The 26480-nt window shown below is 43.4% G+C and overlaps 2 protein-coding genes across 11 annotated transcripts in view; one reads left to right on the top strand and one right to left on the bottom strand.

Moving 5' to 3' along the window:
* The first annotated feature begins 912 nt into the window (after positions 1–912).
* Positions 913–20200, top strand: LOC133040536 (natural killer cell receptor 2B4-like). Its single transcript, XM_061120360.1, has 9 exons — positions 913–1026; positions 3046–3384; positions 3474–3749; positions 5205–5309; positions 5746–5810; positions 8074–8130; positions 10102–10167; positions 12039–12095; positions 13393–20200. Exons 2-9 carry the CDS (start codon positions 3138–3140, stop codon positions 13471–13473), a joined length of 954 nt encoding a protein of 317 aa, XP_060976343.1. The 5' UTR covers positions 913–1026; positions 3046–3137; the 3' UTR covers positions 13474–20200.
* Positions 12831–26480, bottom strand: part of LOC133040535 (T-lymphocyte surface antigen Ly-9-like) — a 29080-nt gene continuing 15430 nt past the window's right edge. For 3 of the 10 annotated variants that reach the window (XM_061120359.1, XM_061120355.1, XM_061120354.1), the window contains 3 exons: positions 21216–21496; positions 20771–20842; positions 12831–18212 (listed from right to left, as the gene is read on the bottom strand). In XM_061120359.1, coding sequence (XP_060976342.1) covers positions 18144–18212; positions 20771–20842; positions 21216–21496 — 422 coding nt within the window. In that variant the 3' untranslated portion in view covers positions 12831–18143. Of the gene's footprint in view, positions 18213–20770; positions 20843–21215; positions 21539–26480 lie in introns of all 10 variants that reach the window. The other 7 variants (XM_061120358.1, XM_061120351.1, XM_061120350.1 and 4 more) reach the window with 3 other exon arrangements.

Genomic DNA, 26480 nt, shown 5'->3' on the forward strand with positions numbered 1-26480 from the left:
TCTTGAAGATGGAAGGAGCTACAAAGTCACATTGCAGACAGCATGGCCACTTTTGCTTTCTATCACATGTGTTCTTTGCTATAATTCTCAAGCATATTTTATTTCCTTAAACATGTTAAACAAAATTACTTTAAAGCTTATGATTGATAACATTATTATCTAAATGTCCCTTGGGCCTAGTTCTCTTGGTTTATGGACATGTTTCTTCTTGTTATGTCTGTTTATTTTTAATTTCATTTTGGACATTGTTGTATGAAAAATTTTAGAAATATTTAATGTGCTGGCTTTTGTTATTTTCCTACAGGAATAATTTATATTTGTCTCTAATATAGGCAGCTAGATTAGAAATACTGGAGATTTTTTATAATGTTAATCCAATCCAGGATTGAGATTATTCAAAATTGGGATTTAATCTCTATAAGAGCTGGCCTATTTCTTATTCACCCTTACTCTTACCATGTATCTCTTTGTGGTACCAACCCCAAATATGATGAATTTTAAGTGTACCCACTTCCTATCAAAATGTTCCTGAACTCCATGTTCTTTTAGATCCTTGAGTTTACTGTAAACTCTGCTCAGCTTCTCAGCTTTTCTTTTTTCTTTTTTTAAGCTTCTCAGCTTTTCAGCTGCTTTTTATGGACTCAGGAGATGCCTCTAAGGAGCAGGAGTCAATAATGCTGGTCTCACTTCTCTGAATTTCCTTCTTATAGATCTTGGACCTATAACTTTATATGACTTTATTAGTTCTCTGATGCTGTTAACAACCTATTTTATACTTTGCCTATTTTTCTAGCTATTTTCAGTGGAAGCATTGACTGCCATGTCTTAACCTGGTTTTCCATTATTGGAATTGGAATTGCTTAGATGATTATTTATCTCAATGTTGAAGTGTATGCTGCAGAATGAAAGCATGTTCTATTTCCAGATCATAAATTCTCTGGCATCAAGAATCATCTTATTCATGAAGAGGCTCTGCATTTTTAGGGCCCTGGGTACAATAGGGACTCAGTAAAGGCTACACAATTGGTGAGTACAGTGCATGTCCTTTTTGTAGGTTTAGTGATTGTTTTATTGTTCACCTTTGTTCTCAAGATCTTTAGATAGTGCCAGGATCTCAAGAGACAAAGTCACAGAGATGTATAGCGTAGTCTCTGCTTTTGGTCTGGTAATGAGCAGAGCCAGTTCAAGTCATAGGAATATGAATAGGAACTCCGTGTGTTTTACTTTTAGCAGTGTCAAATCAGAGAAACATATTATATTCACCAAATAGTAATTACAAGTCCTTTAATTATTTACTTAGTCTCTTGAGAAAATGCCAGTGTGAATGCATGGTTAGGAGTGAATATTTATAATGCCTGTGGACATCTAGAAATCTCTGTCCATTGCTCTATTCTCAATGTTCTCCATTTGAAAAAATGTTTGTATAACTATCTCCATTTTCTGTTCTCTTCTCCAGATTCTCCCTGACCCTTTTCAACCCACTCAGACAGGCATCCACTGGGCCATGCTATATAGCTTCCCCTACAAAAATGGCCACAGGAATTTCCACTTGTTTACGTTGATTGCAGTGGGGTGCTCTAGCATAGGCAGTGACAAGCAGCTCTATGTCACACTCCCATGGTCATTAGCCCCCTTCTTTGTCCTTTGGGAGGGATGTACTGGGATATGCTTTGGTAGTATAGTTTTATTTTTTTCTCTTGTTTTGTTTTCTATGGAACAATCCTGTGGATAATTTCTGGTAACTAAAAAATTGGCAAACCTTAATGAATAATGATCACAGTCCTAAAATGAACATTTTAAGTGCTAAAAGAAAGGATTATGAATCTAGTTCTAGTTCTATGGGAGGACAGATGAGGGAGCCATGAGTTCAGCTTGGGGAGTTAACCTTACTGGGTCTGGTCATATGAAACCATAATTGAAAAAGACACATGTACACATATTCACTGCAGCACTATTTACAGTAGCTAGGACATGGGAGCAACCTAGATGTCCATCAACAGATAAATGGGTAAAGAAGTTGTGGTGCATATATACAATGGAATATTACTCAGCCATAAAAAAGAACACATCTGAGTCAATGCTAATGAACCTAAAGCCTATTATGCAGAGTTAAGTAGGTCAGAAAGAGAAAAACACATATTAACACATGTATATGAAATCTAGAAAGATGAAACTGATGAACCTATTTGCAGAGCATTAATGGAGATGCAGACATAGAGAACAGACTTGCAGACACAGTGGGGGAAGGAGAGGGAGATGAATTGAAGGAGTAACATTAAAACATATACGTTACCATACATAAAATAGATTGTGAGAATTTGCTGTGTGACACAAGGATCTCAAATCGGGTGCTCCGTAACAACGTAGAGAGGTAAGATGGGATGGGAGATGGGAAGGAGGTTCATGAGGAAGGGTCATAGATGTGTACCTGTGACTGATACATGTTGATACATGGCAGAAACCAACACAGTATTGTAAAGCAATTATCCTCCAATTAACTAAAAATTAAAAGATAAAAAGAATTTCCAGTAGTCACTGCTGGCCATGTTGCTTACCTCAGCACTACAGGGAAAGAGTGACTTCATATATGATATTTAAAACATACTGGTTAAGGATTTGTCCTCTAAAGCCACATTGACTGGATTTTAGATTCATCTTTCTCTGTGTAACTTGGTCCAATTACTTTCAAGTTCTTTCTAACTCAGTTTCCTCATCTCTAAAATGGGATAAGACCTTTTTCGAGTCATTGTAAAGTGAAAGAGTAAAAATATGTAAAGTGTTTAAGATCTTCCTGTACCATAATAAGTACTCAAGAGATTTTCACTGTTATTACTGGTTTGTGGGCTCTCCAGATGAGGGCACAGAGCATGGGGTAGGGGAGGCAGATAAGGGAGATAGACTTTCAAGTTTTCTTAGACTCTGGCCTCTTCATATGCATTTCCATCCTCTTGGTTTAAGGGAGGTCACATCTAACAACCCACATTGCTCAGGCTTGATACCCTTCCTTCCAGCTCCAGCATGGGTTATCTTTTCTGTAATTCCTAGGTTCTGCTCATCATGTGGTTGGAATCTCAGGAGAGCCTGTCTGGTTACACAACCCCGGCTTACAAAGAAATATATACTCTGTTAGATGGAAGATGTCCTCATTCTCAGAGTCAAGTAATTATTTCACATGGTCTTGGAAGAATGATTCTGGCTGGACCGAAGTAAGGGGAACTTTGAATCCGACTTTACATCATTTCAACCAAAGATTAAATTTTATAAGCAAAAACTTCACTCTTCTCATCAAGGCAGCTCAGCCACAAGACAGTGGCCTCTACACTCTGGAGGTCACCAGTCACTCTGGGAAGCTTTGGACATATGATTTCCGGGTTTCTATATTTGGTGAGTCCTCAGGACAGCTCATCTTGCTCCTCTAACCCTTGCAGGGCTTGTATTTCTAGCATCTTTCTGATCAGAATCTCTGCTTCTAGATCGTGTTGAGAGGCCCCACCTGGTGGAGAAGCGGAAGGTCCTGGATGGGGACTTTTGTCAAGTGACTCTGTCCTGCTCAGTCGCCAGAGGTGGTGACGTGAGCTATGCTTGGTATAGAGGGACTGAGCTGATACAGACACCTGGGAACCTCACGGAACTGGTGGATAAGGTTGATGTCAGTGGTTTGCACTTATATACCTGCAATGTCAGCAATCCAGTCAGTTGGGCAAACCACAGCCTCCAACTAACGCAGGGCTGCCAGAGTGACCCCCAAGGTAAGTGGAGCACTGTGGGCTGTAAGAGGGGCTGAAGGTGTGGAGCCCACAGCCAGGCTCATTGCAAATCCCCTGACTGACTCCCACAGAGCTTTGCAGCCCTTCCCCAGGTAAGCCGTGGCCTCTAGGCATACAGTCCCTGTAAAACCAGGGCTGTCTTGGTCAGGGAAGAATTTTATCCCCATAAAGAACTTCCTTCTGGGAGATGTGAGTTTCTCCTTCCTATAGGGAATGCTTAGTTTGATGAGTCACTGCCCTGACGTGGGTGCTGATCATTACATTCTTTTTCTGAGAGACTGATGAAGACCTCCTTCCTCCTCCTGAGGGATAACTCCCACAAGCCATATAGTTTCCCAAGAGGTAACTATGCTGTACACTGTACTCTGGGTCATGTGGTCATCAGGATCATCTTGGGGGTACTTAGAAGAGTTCTTGTTTTTTTCTTTTTTTTGCTTATGCTCATTCTAAGAGTTATCCTGAGTTAAGTTTTTTTTTCTTTTTTTCCTGAGTTAAGTTTGCACCACTTTTCATTATATAAACAAAGACTTAATGTGCCATCAGCATAGGTATCAGCATAGTGGATACAGGAAAAAACCTTCTGTCCCTATCCTCAAGGAACTTCTAACCAAATACAGCAGCAAACTAAACACTTGTGAGCAAAAAAGAAACACGCTGAAGGAATGTGGACTGACAAGGACACTGGAGATTTGTTCATGCTAGCCATGGCTTCATCATCCACTAGCTCTCTGATCTCAAGCTGATTCATTACATCTCTGAAGCTCAGTTTTTCTTTTGAGTAAACTAGGGGTGATAATAATAAGTATCTCGCAGGAGTGCTGTAAGATTAAGGTAATGTTTGTAAAGAGCCTAGTCAACTGGCACCCAGAACATTAATTCATTTCCCTTCTCCTCATGTTGGTTCGGTTATGTATCAGGCTACATTTGTGACACAAATGTTAAAGTTTGAATGAAGAAGAGCAGTGAAGGCAGGAATAATAGAAGGTGAAGTGGAAGACTTGCCTGGCACATAGTAGATGTCCAACAAATGTTTGTTGAGTTAAAAACAAAAGCATGAATGGATGTAACATTTGCTGTGCCAGATGTTTTACATACATTAAAGTCATAATTAACCTCCATGTGTAGATAACATTATCTCCTTTATCTAAGTGAGGAAACAGGCTCAGAGAGCTAAAGGACATTATCCAAGAGCACAGAGTCTATAGAATTAGAATGGAGCCAGGTCTGTGAGATACTAATACCCATGATCTTAGCATCACTCAAGGGAGGTCGCCCAAATGAGCAAGGGGATGACTTTGATGGTGAATTCACAGGGTGGGTGGAGACCAGCCACCTGAGAGGGAAGTGTGGTTCTGAAACAGATTCCGCAGCAGACAGATGGGAAGGGAGAGGAGAGAGGGCTTTGCACTCAAGGCTCATGTCTTCTATACCTCTCAGACGTCACCTTCCTGTTCATCTTGGTGAGCGTCATGATTCTCCTCGTGGCACTGTTCCTGGGCACCCTCATCTACCTCTGTGTGCGGAGGAAGAGGAAGCAGTCACGTAAGTGCAAGTTCCTAGAGAGGTCGCCTGATTTGACATCCCCAGTGACATGTACCTGAGCGCCCAGTACATACTTTCCTTGGGGGCGTAGAATGGTGTATATGTGTGTGTATGGTTGGCGGATGGGTGGCAGTAGCTGCTGGGCCTCTTTCTGTTCTTGCCCTCTGGGGTTGCTGCTGGATGCCTACAGCCTGTTCCCCAACGTGCAAATTTGCTTGCAGTCTGCCTGGCCTGATAGAACAGGTATGTCAGGCGAGGTTGCTGCCGCTGTGCTTTTCAGGTATCCTGGGAAGAGCAGTAACCTGCCTCCTTTCTAGAACTTTCCTCAAGGTCTAATTCATATGGGGTGGAGGTGGGACTGCCAGAAGTGGAAGCGTGGATGGAACATCCTCTGGAGATCTCTGCAGCTCCTTTCTTTGCTTCCCTCCTCTAACAGGGACAACCCCAGAAGTTCTGACAATCTATGAAGATGTCAACAACATGCGAACCAGGAGGAATCAAGTACGACATGCTAGGGGCTGGGATTTTTCTCAGCTAGTCTGAGAGATATTCTTTGGAGGATGGCCAATCTGGGCAGGGGGAGAGTGAGGACCAGACAATTGTCCTCAGTCCTCCCCATATATCTTTTCTCCATTAGCTTCTTGGCTCTGGCCATGGGGGAGAAGAGGAAAATAAGTGGGCAGAGAAGACAAAGGAAGCAGAAGGGAATCGGTGCAGAATTGTAGCTGCTGGGAAGGGATGGTGCCCTGGTATCCTCATTTCTGCCTGGTCTCACCAGCCAGGCTAAGCTCCAGGAAGAGTCCAACCTGCTTGCATTTTGTGTCTGACCACAAATTCTCAGGTCCTTGAAAATTCGAGTTTACTTTTGTGGGTCCCTTAATCATTGCCCTGGCTGGGAAGGATGCCAGCCTGACTAGCCAAAGCACAGCAGTTTCACAGCTGGCTCCATGATCTATGCTCATGGTATTTTTGGAAGAAGATGCCTGAGTCTGGCTGAGGTGCTAGACAGTAATCAGGTTAGGGCAAAGGTTAGTTCCTCTGGGAACCTCTCAGGCCAGTCAGTATCTGCAGGCTGTGGCCAACTCCACCTGTAGTCCAGGGGTGTCAGAGAGGAGGAAACCACAGGGGACTACACTGCCCCTGAGAAGGGCAGAGTGTGGGGACAGGCCTTGGGGGAAGGCAGCACCCAGCTGAAATGCCAGGAGGGAAGGGTGACGGGTGTAGGGAGGAAGGGCCTCTTCCCACTCCCATTCCTGATGCTTCCCTTCAGGAGGAAGTCACAGCAGTGGGACTGCTCTTGGTGACCAGTGTGAGGCCCTGTGAGGCCTCACAGAATGGAGAAGCAGCCTCCTAAAGGTCTAGGCTTTGGAATTAGGGCATTTGGAACTAGAGCAGCTCCCCTGGCCTCTTTCCTTGGAGTAATGGGGCATGAAAAATGGCAGGAGACTTTGTTTCTCCCATCACTACTGGATGTGGGTACAAGTTCCTGGGAGCAAGTGCATCTTCCAACAGTCACTGATGCCCAAATGCTCAGTAAAAATAGCCTTTCCTCCCCAGCAGAATAAAGATGACTTTAAATCAGGTAAAAGGAGAACACAGGGGAAAGAAACTATTTAGAGTGAAAGAGACCTGTTGGGGATTGAAGTCTGTTACTCTGCTTCTGACTCAGGTCTTCCTCCTTCTGTGGCCCCATCTCTCCATGGCCTGTCCCTAGTGCCCCCAAGGTTCTGCTTGAAGGCTTATATCACAAGCTTCATGCGGTCCTGGCTTTGACCTTTCTGGAGATACTTCAGTCAGGTCTGGGCAGAAGAGAAAAGCATAAACTTCTGTTTCTTGCCAGATGCCCATGAATCTAGCCTCCAAGGATGGCTGATGTTTCTCTGCTTCTCTCAGCACCTTCCTGCTTCTGGGGAGTTCAGCTTGTTCCTTGTCTCATGGACTGTAATGGGCTCCATGGACTCCCCCTCAGAGCCAAACCTGGCAGTATGTACTCAGGGCATCATGAAATGCCACAAGCCCCAATCTCCTGTGGGGCAGGACTGAAGAGGGAAGCCGGAAGGGAGTGTGCTCCCTGCCCTGAGCCTTGGCCAGGGCTCCACTCAGCACCATAGCTGCACAGGGGGCTGGATTGAGGCCAAGGGCAAGCTGACCACCAAAGCTGGGTCTAGAGAGGGGGATTTGGAACAATTAGGGTCCCCAAATTTGTGTCCTTTGGAGTGGGTTGCCGTTTTCTTCTCTAGGGGATCTTTGCAACCCAGGGATCGAACCCAGGTCTCCTGCATTGTAGGCAGATTCCTTATTGTCTGAGCCCCCAGGGAAGCCCCTTCTTAATACGTAAGGCTCAGATTAGAGCCCCACCCAAAGCTCAGCCCATTGTCAATAATTATTGACAATAATTTTATATTGCAAATTTAATCAGAAAGTCCGCAAAGGCAAGTTTCTAAGCTACCAAAGTAAAGCAAGTTAACAGGAAACTCCCTTGGGCAGGGTCACTTGATGCAGTTCTTTCACATCTGGGTGGTTTCTCACTCCTGACACTGCATGGTGACTCCTGCAGTCATGGTGGAAACACTGTATGGTTTCTCACTCCTGACACTGCTGCATGGTGAGTATCTGTCCCCATCCTGAGATGTGCGAGGACCACCTCCTTCCCACACTCCCCGGAGCCCTTTACTTATCCTGTTTCTCCCCAGTCAATTCATGTCCAGACAGACATGGCTGTCTGCTCATGTCACCATATGTCCCTTTACTATCTTTTGTGCAGGAGCAGAAACCCCCTGGAGAAGAAGGGAAAACCATCTACTCCACGATCCAGTCCCAGGTACAGCTCTGGTTTCTAGAATCCACTCCATGCCTGTCCATGGGGGTTCCTAATGCCCCCCTAGAAACTCACACCCTTGAGTGGCAAAGTAAGGCCTTGGTGCTCCTGGAGTCTGGAAGACAGCTTGGCCTCTGTTGCATTACAGTGTTTGTATAGATGAGTGCTGTTCTAGAATGTCTTGACAGCTGAACAGGGCTGGGAAGTCTGACACAGACATCCTTTTCTCTTCCATGCTTGGTAGCAACGGTGGTCCAGTGGGAGGAGGAATCTTGTCAGGGGACTCAACTTCTGTTTTCTCTTCCTGATGCCCCCTGTACTTGGGGACTTTGTACTTTTTATTCTCACCCTTAACTATACCTGTTTTCAAGAGAGAATGCATCTGTGCTGTTCTTTTATCTAATTATGACTTAATAATAACATTTACTAAGCACTTAACATGCCATTTTCTTATTGAATCTCATAAAACAACCTCATGAAATAGGTCTAATAGAAAACTCATTTTGTAGATGAGGAAACAGACTCAGAGTTTAACTAAATGTGTTCAAGGCCACATAGCTCTGCTGTGACAAACCTGAGCCAAATGATTTTCAAGTTTTCTCTCTACCTCTGCCTACTTCATCTTTAACATTTTGGGGTTGTAGGACTTCATTCATAGACTAGAGAAGCAACCTCTAATATTGACTGCTAAAATGACTATTGATAACCCAGGTTGGGGCATTTTTTTCAAAAGAAATGCTGTCTCCTGGTGGCCAGTGATGAAAATTTCTGATAGAAATGACTTTTTTTTTCTTTTAAAGCTAAAACTTCAGGCAATAAACTCTTTAGCTTTGTGGCTAGGCTGCAGGGCAAAGGAAACTCTTAGGGAATGGTGATAAGCTTCAGAGGAAGATCAAGAAAAGAAGGAAGAGAAGAAAGGGAAGGGGAAGAGGACAAGGAGAGGCAATGCAGGGAGAGGAAGAGAGGAGAGAAGTGGAAGAGAAAGATGAAAGGAGGGAGGGAGGCACCCAACCACTCAGAGCCACTCTGGAATTCCCAAGCTGGGTGTTGCTTTCTCTTGTTCCCCTTAAGATGATGTGATTTGCTGATAGTGGGTCAGAGTGTGTCAAAGAGAGATGTAAGGACAATTTCTGGCTTCAGCCACTCTGAATTATAACAAGAGGAATTTAAATAAATGCAAGGGAAGAGCTCCTCTCAGACTGAGATGCTGGTGAGAATGAGATTTCTCCTCTGAGCAAAAAGAGGGTGGTTACCTGCCTTTGACAACACCTGGTTCAGATCCAGAGAGGGAAGGCATGATGTCAGAGGGAGCTATTGAGGTGCTGGAGAGAGAATCTTGAAAGTCTGAGGTTTAAATCCTGCTTCTACTGCATCGAAACATGTATATTACCTATAGTGAAACAGATCACCAGCCCAGGTTGGATGCATGAGACAAGTGCTTGGGCCTGGTGCACTGGGAAGACCCAGAGGGATCATGTGGAGAGGGAGGTGGGAGTGGGGATCGGGATGGGGAATACATGTAAATCCATGGCTGATTCATGTCAATGTATGACAAAACCCACTACAATATGTAAAGTAATTAGCCTCCAACTAATAAAAATAAATGAAAAAAATAAATAAATCCTGCTTCTATTGTGAGCAAACTGTCTGACTTGGGCTATTTACCCTTTTGGAGTATCATCTGTAGAATGGGGCAAATTATGATCATTCTTATTTTGTAGGAGTGTTATAAGGGTTAGGGGAGGATGCATATACAGAATAAGCACTCAGCAACTAACAGCTATCTTTAATGACAAAGCAGGACTAGCATTGAGGTTGTCTGACCTCCCGACTAGTCTAGGGTTCTTTTCACTAACATCTTGAGCTTCCATCTGGGGAAGATTGAGGGTGAGGAATGGAAGAGATAGATGCCCATCTCCCTAGGATTGTGCTGGATATATGCTTCTGAAATGGCTTTGTTTCTGTTTTCTTTAGCCTTCTGCTTCCACGTCACAAGATAATGCAAATACACTGTATTCATTAGTACAGGCTTCCTGGAAGGTAAGTCTTCTCTATGGGCTGCTGTTTATACAGATATGTATTTTGTCCATGCATATGCAGGTATGTGTTTGCAGAGGGTGTGTTGTGCGTCTGCATGGGTGTACTTCTAAGTGAGTTGTCTTCCACTGTATATATCTGAGTAGCTTGTGTGAAATGACTGTTTAAATGTTAATGGATCAACTAGAAATGCCTTTCTGGTTCCATTTGCAGAAAAAGAACAGTTCTGAGATTAGGAGGAGAGTTGGATTCTCTGTGAGTTTCTGTGAGGGGCAGTGGACCATCAAAGACAGAAAGGAGGTGCTTTGTGCAGAAGGCCCACAGAGTCCTCATTGGACCAGCTGAGGCCATGGTGAGAGATCCTGAAGAGGTTTTCAAGGCACGGGCATACAATCTACAGCTGGAGGAGTAGACTGGACTAAGAGGGACACAGTGTTGACTCCTAGAGAATCAAACAAAGGTTCTGGCCAGTCACCTGCTGGTGGTGGTCTCTAGACTGAGGTAACCCATCACAGTCCCCTTGGAACCTGCTCCAAGCTGAACTCATGGCTGTTATCTGTGCCTGGGACCACAAAGTAGGACATCTTAATGCCCCTGGTCATATTTCTACCTTGGAAGAGAAGGGGTGGGCAGAATGTTAATTCCAAGGCTGGAGTCACAGTATGAAGCCAAAACCTTGCCACTGTAGTCTGGAAGCTGGGAATCTGCCAAACTGTGGAAGTGTTGCGCTCATATGGGTCAAGGATCCTGTGTTTGTGTCAAGAGGAGGAGAGGTTTGGGAAGATTTTTAGATTTTTCATTCACTCTCCTTCTAATAAGTCATTAAGTCAACTTGGATTCTACTATGCATGTGTACTAAGTTGTTTCAGGCCTGTCTGACTCTGTGACCCTATGGACTATAGGGTCCTCTGACCATGGGATTCTCCAGGCAAGAATACTGGAGTGGGTTGCCGTGCCCTCCTTCAAGGGATCTTCTCAACCCAGGGATTGAACCTGCATCTCTAATGTCTCCTGTATTGGGAGGCAGGTTCTCTACCACTAGTGCCACCTGGGAAGCCCAGATTCCATGAGAGATATTTATATTTAAATTATGTTGTTGTTGTTTTGTTGTTAAATCATGTCTGCATCTTTTGTGACCCCATGAACTGCAGCCCACCAGGCTCATCTGTCCATGGGATTTATCAGGCAAGAATACTGGAGTGGGTTGCCATTTCCTTCTCCAGGGGATCTTCCCAGTCCAGGGATCAAATCCTCATCTCCTACATTGGCAGGCGGGTTCTTCACTGCTGAACCATGAGGGAAGCCCATACTTAAATTATACACTGTAGTTTATGAACATATAGTCACAGACACCATGATCATATGCTTTGGTATTAGGTTTTGAAAGCTCTGTATACTACTGAGAAAGCTTCTGAGTCCCCATGTCTCCAGTGTTTCACCGTGTTCAGGGTATGTGCTAGGACTGGTACTTAAGTGTGTGGCAAAATTGTTTACGCTAACCGTGTATATGTATGTTATGTGTTGAAAAGATACACAGTTTGAGGCAGTATTTGAATTAGATTTGTCTGAAGGATGTGTGTCTGTGTGGGTGCTGGAAATATGTGTATGTGTGGACTTCAGGGGTATGTGAGTGTGGGCTACTAAACTTTGACTCTGGTTCAGAAATATCCTGTCACAGGCAACTGTGTATTGTGCCTTCTTTGGAAACCATGAACAGCATTGTTTACTCTTGGGGTAGAAAATTCTAGACACTTCTGGGTGAGAAAACTTCAGGCACTTTCTGGGTTCTGAGTCTCCTTTGGGACCTCAGACCAGTTAAAAGTAAGACATTTCTTAACTTGAAGTTAAGTACTCTTTCCCCTCTGAAATTCCAGACTGGATCCAAGAAGGAGAACCACAGCCCGTCCTTCAATAAAACTATCTACGAAGAGGTAAGATTCTGGAATTCTTTCTGAATGGGTTTAGTGCTCACAGCATAGCTCTGAAGTCACATGTGAGAAAAGTCATCCATAGCATCTCAGAGTTGGAGGGATTTCAGGGATCTTCTAATGTGAATCTTCATTTTAGAGATGAGGAAGCAGAGGTTCAAGAAGAGCTATGGTCTAACCCAAGATCTTATCATATTTTGGGGATTTGACTCCTTTTGGGGAGATTGTATCTTTCCCCAATATTTATTTATTTATTTGGCCGCTCCAGGTCTTATTTATGGCATGTGGGATCCTCAATCTCCGCTGCTGCATGTGATATCTTTAGTTGCAACATATGAACTCTTAGTTGTGGCGTGTGGGATCTAGTTCCCTGACCAAGATTCAAACTCCAGCCTGCTGCATTGGGAGTGTGGAGTCTTAGCCACTGGACCACCAGGGAACTCCCCAAGACTGAGTTTTAAACTAGGGCTGTTCCCATACTGGTTTCCTGGCTGTGGGCCAGACACTGGACCTCTTTCCTTTCCATGGATATGTGTGTGTTGGTAAGTGGGAGGCAGAGAAGGGAGGATAAATGAATGTAAACAATTTCCCCAAGTTAGCAGGTAATTGGGCATCACTCCAGGACACATATAATCTTCAGCTGCTGCTAGGATGGACACTGCACAATGGTGACCATCGAGCCTGGTGGCTGGATTGATTCTCATCAAGCCTTTTAGGGAATGGAAAGTAGGCACTCAGTGTTTATTGGAAGTTTATTGTATATACATATGAATGGTAGCCTGCCAGTGACTTCATGTGCACTATCTCATTTAATCTTCACAGAATGCTATGAGGTAGTGTAATTATACTTCCCATTTATACCCAGAGAATTGAAGGCATGGAGAGCACCCTGCTCATCAGCCTCATATAACACCTGAGCTTCCACCTGTGGCCTGATAAAGATGTTGCCATGGGTCACAAGGGAGAGTGTGGATGGGTGCCCGCTGAAATTTCTGGCACTTGAGCTGCAGCCCCACATTAAAGCCAAATGGACAGTCAAGGTTTGTAGAGGACACTGCGTGGGCCAAGGCAAAGTGGGTCATGAAGAAGCATGGTGTGGTTAACAGCACTAGAAATGGAGCCAGAAGAACTGGATTCAAGCCCCTTACTTCTCACTAGTTGTTGACCTTGAGTTATTTCCCTTCCCAAACTGAGCTTCCTTCTGTTATGAATGATGAATGGGGATAATAATTCATAGCCCAAAGGGCTGTTATAAGGATCGTTTAGTGGGAGAGTCTGAAGTTCTTCTTTTCTTCTGCAGGTTGGAAAAAGAACTTCCAAAGCTGAGAACCCTGCTCGACTGAGTCGTAGGGAGCTGGAGAACTTCTGCATGTATTCCTAGTTGCCATGGCTGTTCTCACCTCTCTTAAAGCCCAACTTCTGCTTTGGGAATCAGCACAATGGATGATACCACATGAGTCTCTGCAGAGTGGTTCCTAGTCTGGAGACGATATAAGAGTTTGTGCGTGGTCTATATTTGTTTTGAAAATGATTTCTTTTTTTTTTAACATTACTTTTATTTTTTTAAAATATAAATTTATTTATTTGAAAATGATTTCTAACAGCTGCTTTAAAAGCAAGGCTGTTAAGTAACATCTCAACTCACAGACCAGACAAGAACAGATAGAGATGTTGGGTAGTTTCCAAAAGACGACACAGCATGTCCAAGTGCTGGTCATCTCCAAGTGCTATGTAAATGTGGTGTTACTATCACATTAAGATTCTGTTTCCCTGGTTTTCCCCTGGTGACGCATCTTCACTCCTCCCTAATCAATGATGACCACATTTCTAGACCCTTCTTTGCCCAGACTCATCCTCCAAAAAGGAAGGAAAGATAATGGGGGCTCAGAGGAGAAGAAAGAGGTCCCTCTGTGAAGGTATACTAAATAGCCCTAAGGCACTGGCAAGTTCTCCAAGGAGGACAGGCCTGGGCTATACTCAAATACAGAGGAAAAACTTCCCCACTACATATTAAACTTTACCTCTAGCCATCTGGTCACAAAGGGATGTGGGCAGGAGCAAGAGTAGATAATGCAAATCAAGCCCATCGCTGAGTGGAAAAATCACCCAGAGTCCATGCCATCCTAATAATCGGGCAGTGGAAGCAACTTTGCCTACAGAATGATGTTTGATTTATACAAACACATTATTAAACATCTATTTTGGCTTCTTTACACATTCCTCACTATTAGAAACAGTGTCATTTAAGTTCTGAGTCCTGATGCTCCCCATGGCAAATGCTGGAAGGAGGACTCAGGCAGCTGAGCAGTTAGGAACCAGGCACCTTGCTGGGCTCCCCTGAGCCTTCAAGCCAGACCCTTCCACAAGACTGTGGGGAGCAGGCTGAAAGTCTGGCTGAGCTCAGGAAAGGGGGAATTGGAAGAGGGCCTGGTCAGAGACCCCAACAGGTAACATTGCATGGAGCCTGATTCTTCAACTGCCCCACTGTGTTTAAGGTATGAATTTAATATAGATCTGTGCTATTACTTAAAGGCAATCTAAATTTCTTTTCTGAAATTTAGGATAGAAAATGGAAATGGATCTCTTCCCTACTCTGTACTTTTCCTCTCCCAGCCAAAGGGCACTTGTGGGCCATCAATAAACACACGCTGTTTAACTCCTGCTGGAGAGGAGTCTGGACTCCTCGTGAACTAGTTGTCTCCTAGCCTTGTTCACACTGGAACAGCAGATTCTAGGGTACCCAGATCCCAGCGCCCACTTAGTCTTGGGGGATAGCCACTTGCTTATGCCCCTCGGATCCTTCTCCCCTGTGGGTGTGTGATTGGTCAAGTTAGCTTCTTCCTGGAGACTAGTCGATAGACCACATCTGGGAGAAAGTATCGGGGTAAAAATTGGAGAATGTAAAAGGATGGGGAGAGGATCCAACGCAGTTGTGGGCAGCTGAGCAACTGAGTCAGGAGTTTCATGAGAAGAAGGAGTAGCAAATTATAGGGGTCATAGCAATTCAGATGAACAGCAGAGATGCTAACCATTGCCTACTGCTGGCCTTTTACATTTCTTAAGTTGCATAGATATTGAACTGGGCAGAGTCATTTAAGGAGCAAAAGAGATTCTATAGGTCCAGCAACTTCAGGGATGCTCTATTCTGGAATGTAATAATGATTATCATTATCATCTAATATATTTTTGTTGAACTCTGTGATAATGCCTTAAAAAGATAATTATCTATGCAATTACCAACCAATGAACAAAGCAGTAAATAAGTTCCTGCTGTGTATGAAGCACTGCTTGGCTCCCCAGGAGTACCCACTGCAGGCCACAGATGACACTCTGATTCCACAGACCGTGTGCTGGGGCAGATGACAGTGGAAGCACAGTATTAAAAAACACAAATGGGCCACAAAGCACATGTAACACAAGTGCACACAAGAGTATCACGAATGTTAAGTCAAGAGAAGTGTAACTTATAGGCAGGGAGACAGGATGGAGGCGACTGTTTGGGGGAGAAGAGAGCTATGGCTCATATACATCTGGACATGACAATAAGGAGGAAAATTCTTTTCGGGTAAATATGGGAATCTTATACAGAAGGGACATTTTAAATGCTTCAGTTCAGTCCAGTCGCTCAGTCGTGTCCAACTCTTTGTGACCCCATGAACGGCAGCACGCCAGGCCTCCCTGTCCATTACCAACTCCCAGAGTCCATCCAAACCCATGTCCATTGTGTCAGTGATGCCATCCAACCATCTCATCCCCTGTCGTCTCCTTCTCCTCCTGCCCTCAATCTTCCCCAGCATCAGGGTCTTTTCAAATGAGTCAGCTCTCTGCATCAGGTGGCCAAAGTATTGGAGTTTCAGCTTCAACATCAGTCCTTCCGATGAACACCCAGGACTGATCTCCTTTAGGATGGACTGGTTGGATCTCCTTGCAGTCCAAGGGACTCTCAAGAGTCTTCTCCAACAACACAGTTCAAAAGCATCAATTCTTCGGTGCTCAGCTTTCTTTATAGTCCAACTCTCACATCCATGCATGACTACTGGAAAAACCATAGCCTTGACTAGACAGATCTTTGTTGGCAAAGTAATGTCTCTGTTTTTTAATATGCTGTCTAGGTTGGTCATAACTTTCCTTCCCAGGAGTAAGCGTCTTTTAATTTCATGGCTGCAGTCACAATCTGCAGTGATTTTGGAGCCCAGAAAAATTAAGTCAGCCACTGTTTCCCCATCTGTTTGTCACGAAGTGATGGGACCGGATGCCATGATCTTAATTTTCTGAATGTTGAGCTTTAAGCCAACTTTTTCACACTCTTCTTTCACTTTCATCAAGAGACTCTTTAGTTCTTCACTTTCTGCTATAAGGGTGGTATCATTTGCATATCTGAGGTTATTGATACTTCTCCCAGCAATCTTGATTCCAACTTGTGCTTCCTCCAGCCCAGCATTTCTCATGATGTTCTCTGCATATAAGTTAAACAAGCAGGGTGACAACATACAGCCTTGACATACTCCTTTTCCTATTTGAAAACAGTCTGTTGTTCCATGTCCAGTTCTAACTGTTACTCCCTGACCTGTATACAGGTTTCTCAAGAGGCAGGTCAGGTGGTCTGGTACCCCCATCTCTTCCAGAATTTTCCACAGTTTATTGTGATCCACAGAGTCAAAGGTTTTGGCATAGTCAATAAAACAGAAATAGATGTTTTTCTGGAACTCTCTTGCTTTTTCCATGATCCAGCAGATGTTGGCAATTTGATCTCTTGTTCCTCTGCCTTTTCTAAAACCAGCTTGAACATTTGGAAGTTCCTGGTTCACATACTGCTGAAGCCTGGCTTGGAGAATTTTGAGCATTACTTTACTAGTGTGTGAGATGAATGCAATTGTGCTGTAGTTTGAGCATTCTTTTGCATTGCCTTTCTTTGGGATTGGAATGAAAACTGACCTTTTCCAGTCCTGTGGCCACTGCTGAGTTTTCCAAATTTGCTGACATATAGAATGCAGCACTTTCACAGCATCATCTTTTAGGATTGAAATAGCTCAACTGGAATTCCATTGCTTTTAAACGCTTAAAAATACATAAAAAGAATAATGTGAAAGTGAAAGCTGCTCAGTCGCGTCCAACTCTTTGCGACCCCGTGGACTTTTCCAGGCCAGAATACTGGAGTGGGTAGCCTTTTCTTTTCCAGGGAATCTCCCCAACCCAGGGATCAAACCCAGGTCTCCTGCTTTGTAGGCAGATTCTTTACCAGCTGAGCCACAAAGGAAGCCCAAGAATACTGGTTAAAAAGAGTAATACACACAAATGGTTTAAAAAATCCAGCAGTACAAAATATATGCAATAAAAAAAATCCCCAAACCAACCCAGCTTCCTCCCAGAGGCAGCCACTGATAATTTTTTTGTATTTCCTTTCAGAATTGTTCTTTATGTAAACATACAGCTATCTATTTCTTTTTTATTCAACTGGTGACATATGATACACACTTTCCAGGACTTTGTTCTGTCCATCAAATGACGTATCTTAGAGCTCCTTCTTATTAACACATGTTAGTCTCTACTTTCCTTCTTTAAAAAAGTGGCAGGCCTTGCCATTGCAAGAATACACTTTCATGTGTTTAATCAGACTCCTACTAAATGGACCCTTAGGTTATTTCTATTCTTTTATTTAAAAAAATACTACAGTGGTCATGATTTCACCTAGATCTTTGAGTTCATAAGAGAGATTATCTGTTAGATTTATCTTAGCAGCTGTTTATAGGACCACGTGGAGATCCTGGTCCTCTTTGACGACATGACAAGCCTTGGCAGAGTTTTGAGGCATGCATCTGAGCTGAGAGGTTGTACTATATGAGCATAGAAGGAGACAAACGGAGCCCAGAGGCTGTCTGATCTGTTGATGGATTTGGGAAGTAATGAGGTGTGAGAAAAAGAGGAGGCCCAAATCCAGGCGTATCTGAGACAATGAAGGAAATTCTGAAGTTCTTCTGTCTGCAGGGGCCCGGGCCTTATTAGGTCTAGCAGCCTCTCCAACCTCACTGAGGGAGGTAGCTGCTTTTCTTTTCAGGGGACATTTTCATAGGTAGGTATTTCAGGAGACTCAAGGTCATTCTGTTGTGGTGGTGGCACAACCTGTGAGCCAAAACACACACAAGGATATGGTTAATAAAGCCTGGAAGTTACCAGTTTTCTCAACCTTGTGCTGGGAGGAGAGAGGAGGGTGAGGTCAGGCTATGAATGGTCCATCCTCTAGAAGTAAGGTCATATGGATTGGCGTAAGGATGGAGCAATCATTCAAGCTGATGATAAGCATTTATGGAAAATCTCCTAATGGTAAGCGCCATGTGCCAGGCTCTCTGGAAGGGAGATTTAGGACAGTTTTGTGCAACAAGTTGAGGGGGTTCATAAGTGACAATAAAAGGCCTTGCTCTCAAGAAGCTACAGTTTGGGATCCCAATCTTCACCCTAGTGAGAGAAACATTTATATAAAGATAAATCAAGTTTTAGAGGTTGAGTTCCATAGTAATAGTCCAAACTATTAGACCTTCATGTTCCAAGGGTTCTGGGAATCCCTTGTTTGTAAATGTTCAGGAAAGGCTCAAAAGAGCAGATGAGACATGAGCTGATGCAGAGGGAAGGTCTGTTGTTCTTTAGTCGCTAAGTCGTGTCCATTCTTTGGCCACCCCATGGGCTGTAGCCTGCCAGGCTCCTCTGTTCATGGGGTTTTCTAGGCAAGAATACTGGAGAGGGTTTCCATTTCCTCCTCCAGGGAATCTTCCCAACCAAGGGATCATACCTGAGTCTCCTGCATTGTAGGTGAATTCTTTATCACTGAGCCACCTGGGAAGCCCAGAGAGGAGGTTACGTACCAGCCATAGCTTGGGAATAGCACAACCTTCTTTGAGATATCATGCAGATACAAGCGTCAGAAAATAATAACTAAAGAAGGCTTGAGGATTTCTTGATCAAGTGGGAAATAGTGGCTTTAGGAAACCCAGAATGAGGATTCTTGAAAATTCTGATGGTAAAGAATAAATTCTATCTGGAGGTTGGCTCAGGAAATGCATTGATTTTTTCACTTGTATTGTGGGTGAGGGTGGTTTTAGGGATCTTAAGTTCCTGGAGTGGTGTAGGAGTCATTTAGGACTGACCAAACAAAGGGGGTCTCATGACCTGTCTGAAACTCGGAGCAGGGACTGATGTCCATGACTTTAAGATTGACTAGTATTGACCCAAACACAAAGGACCAGGCCCAAGCAGCTTTGGGAATGTAGTGAATAATACAGATTTGGCTTCAAGGCCAAAGATAAAGTTCTTAGCTGATTAAACATTAGGCCATGCTCTAGAAATCAGGACATGAGGCAGAAGATGGTTAAATCAAACTATACAGTTGCATGAGTGTTTACCAAGCAAATTTATCAGTCTTTTAAGGTCTAGCCCAAATTATTTTTTCCATGAAGTCATTCCTGTCTACCTCTGTGCAGTGCTATCTACCATTTCCAGTGTATGAAAAACCCTTGGGAATTGCATACATAATATGTAGTCACATAGAATATTTTCTCTCCCCATCCAGGTTAGTAAATCACTCCAACTCTCCTACATCAAAGATAGATAATATAACAAGTCTTAAAAGTCAAGGCTAGTGCCTTAAATATATCTGAATCCCCAGAGCACTCAGCCCAGTTCTGGGCAAACAAAAGGTATTGAATAAATATCTACTGTTTGATTCATCAACTATAGAGAAGGAGCATAACTGAAAAACTTGGAGAGCTAAAAAAAAAATATATATATATATATATTATTTGAACATTTTACAGGAAGGGAATTCTGGGGGAGACTTGAAAGCAAAAGTATGAATGGGCCCAGTGTTTTCAGGAAAGTGAAAGAGGAGAAGACAGCCAGATTCACATCAAAGTTAATTGTTTAAGAGTTTTCAGGATTAATAAAATACTCTGTGTTTCCTAACCACTTGCTGTGTACTTAGGCAAACTTAATTTCCTCAATCTCAGCTTCTCTGGCTATAAAATTTGCATGATAACACACTTACAAAGGCCTTATAAGGATAAGATGAGACTATGTTTGTCAATGTTTTGTAAACTATTAAAGTTTATATAAACTTATTATTAATGGGAATTTCTATGCTTAGGGCTCAGTCACTCAGTTGTGTCCGACTCTTTGTGACCCCAGGGATAATAGCCCACCAGGCTCCTCTGTCCATTGGATTCTCCAGCCAAGAAGGCTGGAGTGGGTTGCCATTTCCTTCTCCATTTCTATGCTTAAGGGATCTTTTAACACTATAATGAAATCAATGTGCTGTAATTAATAGCACATTTTCAAAAAAATCTTGACATTATACTGTTGGTTATATTCCAATTGTTTTGGAAAGTTTCCATTTTGATGGATGAGAGAGAGATTTAGAAACATATATGGACCATATAGTGTTTGTGTTTACAGACTCTCATTCTCATCAGTGTTAAGACCAATCAATATAAGATACTGTTAAATTAATTAGAAATGTTCAGCTTTTGGCTGCATAGATGTAAATCAGGAATAATTCTTTCAATATCTCTATGGACCAAGGAGTGTGTCAGGGGGTGCACAGTGGGTGGAGCTTAAGTTCCTCTGCTTTCAGTTAAAATGGTCTGGGCCTCACTTTATGGACCTCAGGATACAGAGAAAATTGTTCTCACCTTCTGAGGTTTCTGTATAGAGCAGTAGACTGTGGCTGAATTCTCTTTCTTCTGAGGAACTGGAGTCTTTCCCTGTAACAGATCAACACCAGGCTGTTCATAATCACCCAAAGAGAGTTTTCCTGAGATTCACCCTCAGTCTTTGAGGTGAAGGAACACCTCACCAGGTTCTGATTTCACATAGAGGGTGGGACTGCCTAAGTGCAGTGGAGACAGCACCTCTGTTTTCCCAGCACCTCTCTTATTTATGGCACAAGATTGGGAGCTGAGGGATGGGTTTCTTTGCTTTGAGGATCCCTGAGGTTGGTAAACATGGATAGAATCACAATTCTCTATCCATGCACTGCTATGCCTGTCCCCCAGTTTGGAGGGATTAGCCTTCCAGGATATTGGATGGTCCTAGAAGGGAAGGGCGAGGGAAGGTGTACTGATCAAAAGAGCTCACCTGCAAGTTAAGGAACACTTGTGTGTACACCGTTTCCCCTTCAACCACAAGGGCTGGTGCCATGTTATCTGGAGTGACGAGATCATACTCTGCTTGGTCCTCAGAGTCCGAGTCAAGTCTGGCGTCCTCCTGAGTGACCGAGTCACACATCTGGTCTCTTCCATTGATGGGCTGGTGCATCCCTGTCCTCTCCTCATCCTCCTCAGTTGTTCCATTGCTGTCAGAGCTGCTGTCGGAGGCATGCCTGACAGCCTTAGGGAAAGTGTCCAGCTTCTCACACCCTTGGGAAAGCATGAAGTATGGTGTGTGTCCAGCAGTGGGCTCTGGAACACATTGTTCAGGATTGGTAAAGGATGTACCAGCACCCCCTCTCTCTCGCTTTGCTCTGACTCCTATCCCAGATGAGGCCTAGAGAACTGGAGGAGAAGGAAAGTTTTCCTGTCTTCCCTCATGGGGCTCCATTCCCCTCCCCCCTCCTCCTTTCTTTCAAGTGCTCACTTATTCATTCATTTGATAAACATTCTTTGAGTGTGACATGTGATGGACTTAGCAGCTCTCAGTGAGCAGTATTCTGGGGAAACATAAAGGTGAATTAGACCTGGTGTTGAAGGAGTACACTGTCTAGCTGGGAGTCAGGTACATACATAAATCAAATTATGTAAGGCCAACTCTGACAATGTCATAGGAAAACTATGAGAAAAGCGCATGAGTGAGAGGACATAGTCTCCAGGTCGGAAGCAGAGAAGAGCTTATGAAAGGACTGAATTAAGGTGGGCCTTCACACTGGGACTTTGATGAGTGAAAGTGTATTCTTGGTGGAGAGAACAGCATGACTAAAGGCAGGTATGAAACTTGAGGCACCCTCTCTTTTGGAAAAGGATGATATTTAAAATATTTAGCAACCACCTGGTTTGGGCATAGGACAATCAGAATGGGTGGCTGCTATAAACAACTGGGTGGACCTCTACTGCCTTTGGGGCATATCAATCAACCCATTTGATCTACATGTAGAATAATAATGGCTTATACTTTTTAGGTGCCAACTGTATGTCAGGCACTGTTCTAAAAATAATGCTTTTCATGAATAAATTCATTCATTCTGCATAAAACCCTATTAAACATAGATAATAAATATCCTTATTTATGTTTCACAGATGAAAAAACAGAGCACATTAAGGTTGAATATTTGCCCAAGTTTAAGTGGGAGGGCCAGGATTTGAATGCAGGTAGTCTGACCCCTGGTGTTCTTACCTGCTACTCAATACTGCCCCCTATGAGTTTTACATAGGAAAAAAGTAGACTAAAGGCGACCTGGCCAGATATTGAGTGATAATAGTACTTATCTACCTGGGGAGCCAGGTAGTGCTAGTGGTAAAGAATGTGTCTGCCAGTGCAGGAGACACAAGAGATGCAGGTTCTATCCCGGGGTCAGGAAGATCGCCTGGAGAAGGAAATGGCAAGCCACTCCAGTATTCTTGCCTGGAGAATCCCATGGACAGAGGAAGCCTGGTGAGCTACAGTCCATGGGTTCACAAAGAGTTGGATATGTCTGAGCCTCCCTGCCCCGACACACAAAGTTATCTCCTATTGAAAGGTTGTTGCTGAATGATAAGACGCGGGATTCTTGGCCTCCGGAGGAGATGAATTCAATCCGGGGCCAGAGGCGAGGCTGGATTGCTCAGAGCTTTTGTGTAATAAAGTTTTATTAAAGTATAAAGGAGATAGAGAAAGCTTCTGACATAGGCATCAGAAGGGGGCAAAAGAGTACCCCTTTGCTAGTATTAGCAATGGAGTTATATACTCTCCAATGAATCCAAAGAATGTCTGGAGGTTGTAAAGACCTCACAAGACCTACTCCCATAATTTACATTTTAAGATAACAGAGTTGGCCAGAAGGTTTAATCCAAAGATTGTCCTCAGGCAGGATACATTCTTGTAAAGACCAGACCTACTCCCATAATTTATGTTTTAAGATAACAGAATTTGCCAGAGGGTTTAATCCAAAGAGTGTCCTCAGGCAGGATACATTATTGTTATATAGTCACTCACAATCTGTTAATGAAAAGAAAGGAATGTTGTAAAACTTAGAATGGCACCAGATAATTCATCCCTGGCCATAAAACGATTGACTTGAATCTTGTAGAAGGGCAGATTACCAACAAATAGTTTTGTTTACATAGATTAGGGGAAAAATACCGGAGTAAGTAGGTTGAGCCATTTGGCAGAACCAACTTGAAGATAGAGTCATAGCTTAAGACAACATTTCCATAAGAAAAAGAAATGTATTGGTTAACTCAAGGTTTGAGAGTAGTTAGCTTCAGGTGAAACCAGGTGTCATGGCAACACAGCATTTTAAGAGAAACCTCCTTTTAAATTTGTATAGAGAAGAAAAAATATCACTGATTTGTTTCCTTCTGCCACTTAAGAGAGATAAAAATATCTGGCACTTGCAGCCTCTTTCCTCCGTTTGGAGACCCCTGGCCCTCCTGCCTGTTACCCTCTCACTATTGAGTGCATACTGTGGACTCCCTGCTGTCCCTTGCAGTCCTCACAGCAACACTAAGAGGTTGGTGCCCTCATTTTGCAAAGTAAGGAAACTAAGGTTTAGAGACTGAAATGCCCAAGATCACTAAAAAGGAGGAGAGCTAAGATTGAAAGACAGTATTATCTGAACTCAGGCCTTTTACACTGGTGGTCCAGTGGTTAAGAATCCGTCTTCCAACCGGGGGATGCAGGTTGGATCTCTGGTCGGGAAACTAAGATCCCACAGGCCGCAGGGCAACTAAGCCTGTACACCGCAGCTCCTGAGCCCATGCTCCTCAACTAGAGAGCCTGTCTACCACAAACCACAGAGCCCACATGTTCTGGAGCCCGTGCCACAGCTAGAGAGAAGCCTGTGTGCCACAACGAAGATCCAGCATCTGCAACTAAGACCTAATGCAGCCAAAAATAAATACATAAATAAATATTAAAGAATTTATACACATGACCACTAGGTTATCTTGCCTTTTGAGTAACAGAAAAAGACCACAAGGAGCCATTGATGGTTATACAACAGTCATAATTGAGCTTTGCAAAGTGGCATCAGAAGGACTAAAAAGGAGAAAATCTGGAGACGGAATAGCTAGTTAGGAAACTATTATAATATTTTAGAGAAGAAGTTACAAGCATGGGAATGTCTATTAATAAAGACTTATTAAGGTATATCTGTAGAATGGAATAAATGAGAGTCAGTCTTAATCTACAATTAGATTTAAAAAAGCAGACTCAGAAAAATGTGATGGATTACTCTCGCATATGTGATCAAAGGAAAAAATATACAGCTTGTAAATGCATGAAAATGCTCTCAAAGGATGTAAACATACATATATCTTAACAATAGAGGTCTTTTCAGGGAAATACCTGGTCATTGGGATTTAGGAGAGGATTATATTTAATTTTTTCCATGTGAATATTTGACTTTTCAATTAAAAAAATCTATTCAATAAAACAAAAAATTGGTCACAGTATGAACTCAGGCAGTGGCAGAGTCTTTAGAGAAAAGGAAGCTGAAGAGACAATGGAGAAGTGAAAGAAGCAGGACTTGGGCACTGAGGAGAGGCGCTGGGGGGGGCGGGGCAGGAGGGGCATGGATGCCAGCGGTGTCCCCAGTACTTTCTCTGTCTTCCTCTTGTGCCCAGGATGCCTAGGAAGGAGAGTTCAGGCTAGTGGAGACCAGGGTCTGTCCTGCCAGCTCTCAGGAGGAAGCTGGTGGGAATCTCCAAAGTCCAGATTTATTTCCATTTCTTGCCCCTTTTTTCTTGGTTACATTTTCCTATCAGAAAAGGCTACACTGAGCCCTTGGCTCCCCCCAGCAGGCCCTCCTCCTATTCTACCTCCTTGGGGCATCCCCTCCATGAGAAGTGACACAGGGATTTTTAAAAGAAGGGTTTGACTGAGTGGTCAGGGTTTGGGGATTCCTTAGAACTCCAGAGCTCCAGAGTTCAAGGTGGCAATTTAGAACACTGAGATTCCAGAGTGGGAGAGTAGGGTGAAGGCATCTCAGCTCTCCATCCCAAAGCTCAGCAGAACAGCTCCACTTTTACATGCATTGTGCTTTTGGGGTGTTGCATAATATTTTGTTTGAAGAAAGCATTCCTTAGCTTTATCAAAAATTGGAAAACCACTGCCTCAGTAATACTCTTGGGTAATAGGTAACTAGAAAGTCTTATGTTTTAATTTTGCTTCTGTCACAGATTTACTATTGCATCTGGTCTTTGTTTCTCCATTCTTGGAGTAGAGCCAATAGCTTCATCCTCATCATGGGGCACACTGCAGTAATGACAGTCAGTGCCTGAGGAATCCTAGATATCCCAGAGGACAGACTACTTCTCCTAGCTCTGGTTACCATCTTTCAGGAGTCCAGCCTCCTTGTGTCTTTTGTTCTCCAAATCACCTTCCTTTAACACATTGCTTCTCAAACTTTAACAGTCTTGTGATTCACCTACAGATCTTGTTAAAATACAGATTCATGTTCAGAATTATGGGGTGGTAATGAGGTACCATTACACGCCAGTCAGGATGGCTGCTATCCAAAAGTCTACAAGCAATAAATGCTGGAGAGGGTGTGGAGAAAAGGGAACCCTCTTACACTGTTGGTGGGAATGCAAACTAGTACAGCCGCTATGGAAAACAGTGTGGAGATTTCTTAAAAAACTGGAAATAGAACTGCCATATGACCCAGCAATCCCACTTCTGGGCATACACACTGAGGAAACCAGATCTGAAAGAGACACGTGCACCCCAATGTTCATCGCAGCACTGTTTATAATAGCCAGGACATGGAAGCAACCTAGATGCCCATCAGCAGATGAATGGATAAGGAAGCTGTGGTACATATACACCATGGAATATTACTCAGCCATTAAAAAGAATTCATTTGAACCAGTCCTAATGAGATGGATGAAGCTGGAGCCCATTATACAGAGTGAAGTAAGCCAGAAAGATAAAGAACATTACAGCATACTGACACATGTATATGGAATTTAGAAAGGTGATAATGATAACCCTATATGCAGAACAGAAAAAGAGACACAGAAATACAGAACAGACTTTTGAACTTTGTGGGAGAATGTGAGGGTGGGATATTTCAAAAGAACAGCATGTATACTATCTATGGTGAAACAGATCACCAGCCCAGGTGGGATGCACGAGACAAGTGCTCCGGCCTGGTGCACTGGGAAGACCCAGAGGAATCGGGTGGAGAGGGAGGTGGGAGGGGGGATT

Source organism: Dama dama, chromosome 20 (genome assembly GCF_033118175.1).
Source record: "Dama dama isolate Ldn47 chromosome 20, ASM3311817v1, whole genome shotgun sequence".
Lineage (NCBI taxonomy): Eukaryota > Metazoa > Chordata > Mammalia > Artiodactyla > Cervidae > Dama > Dama dama.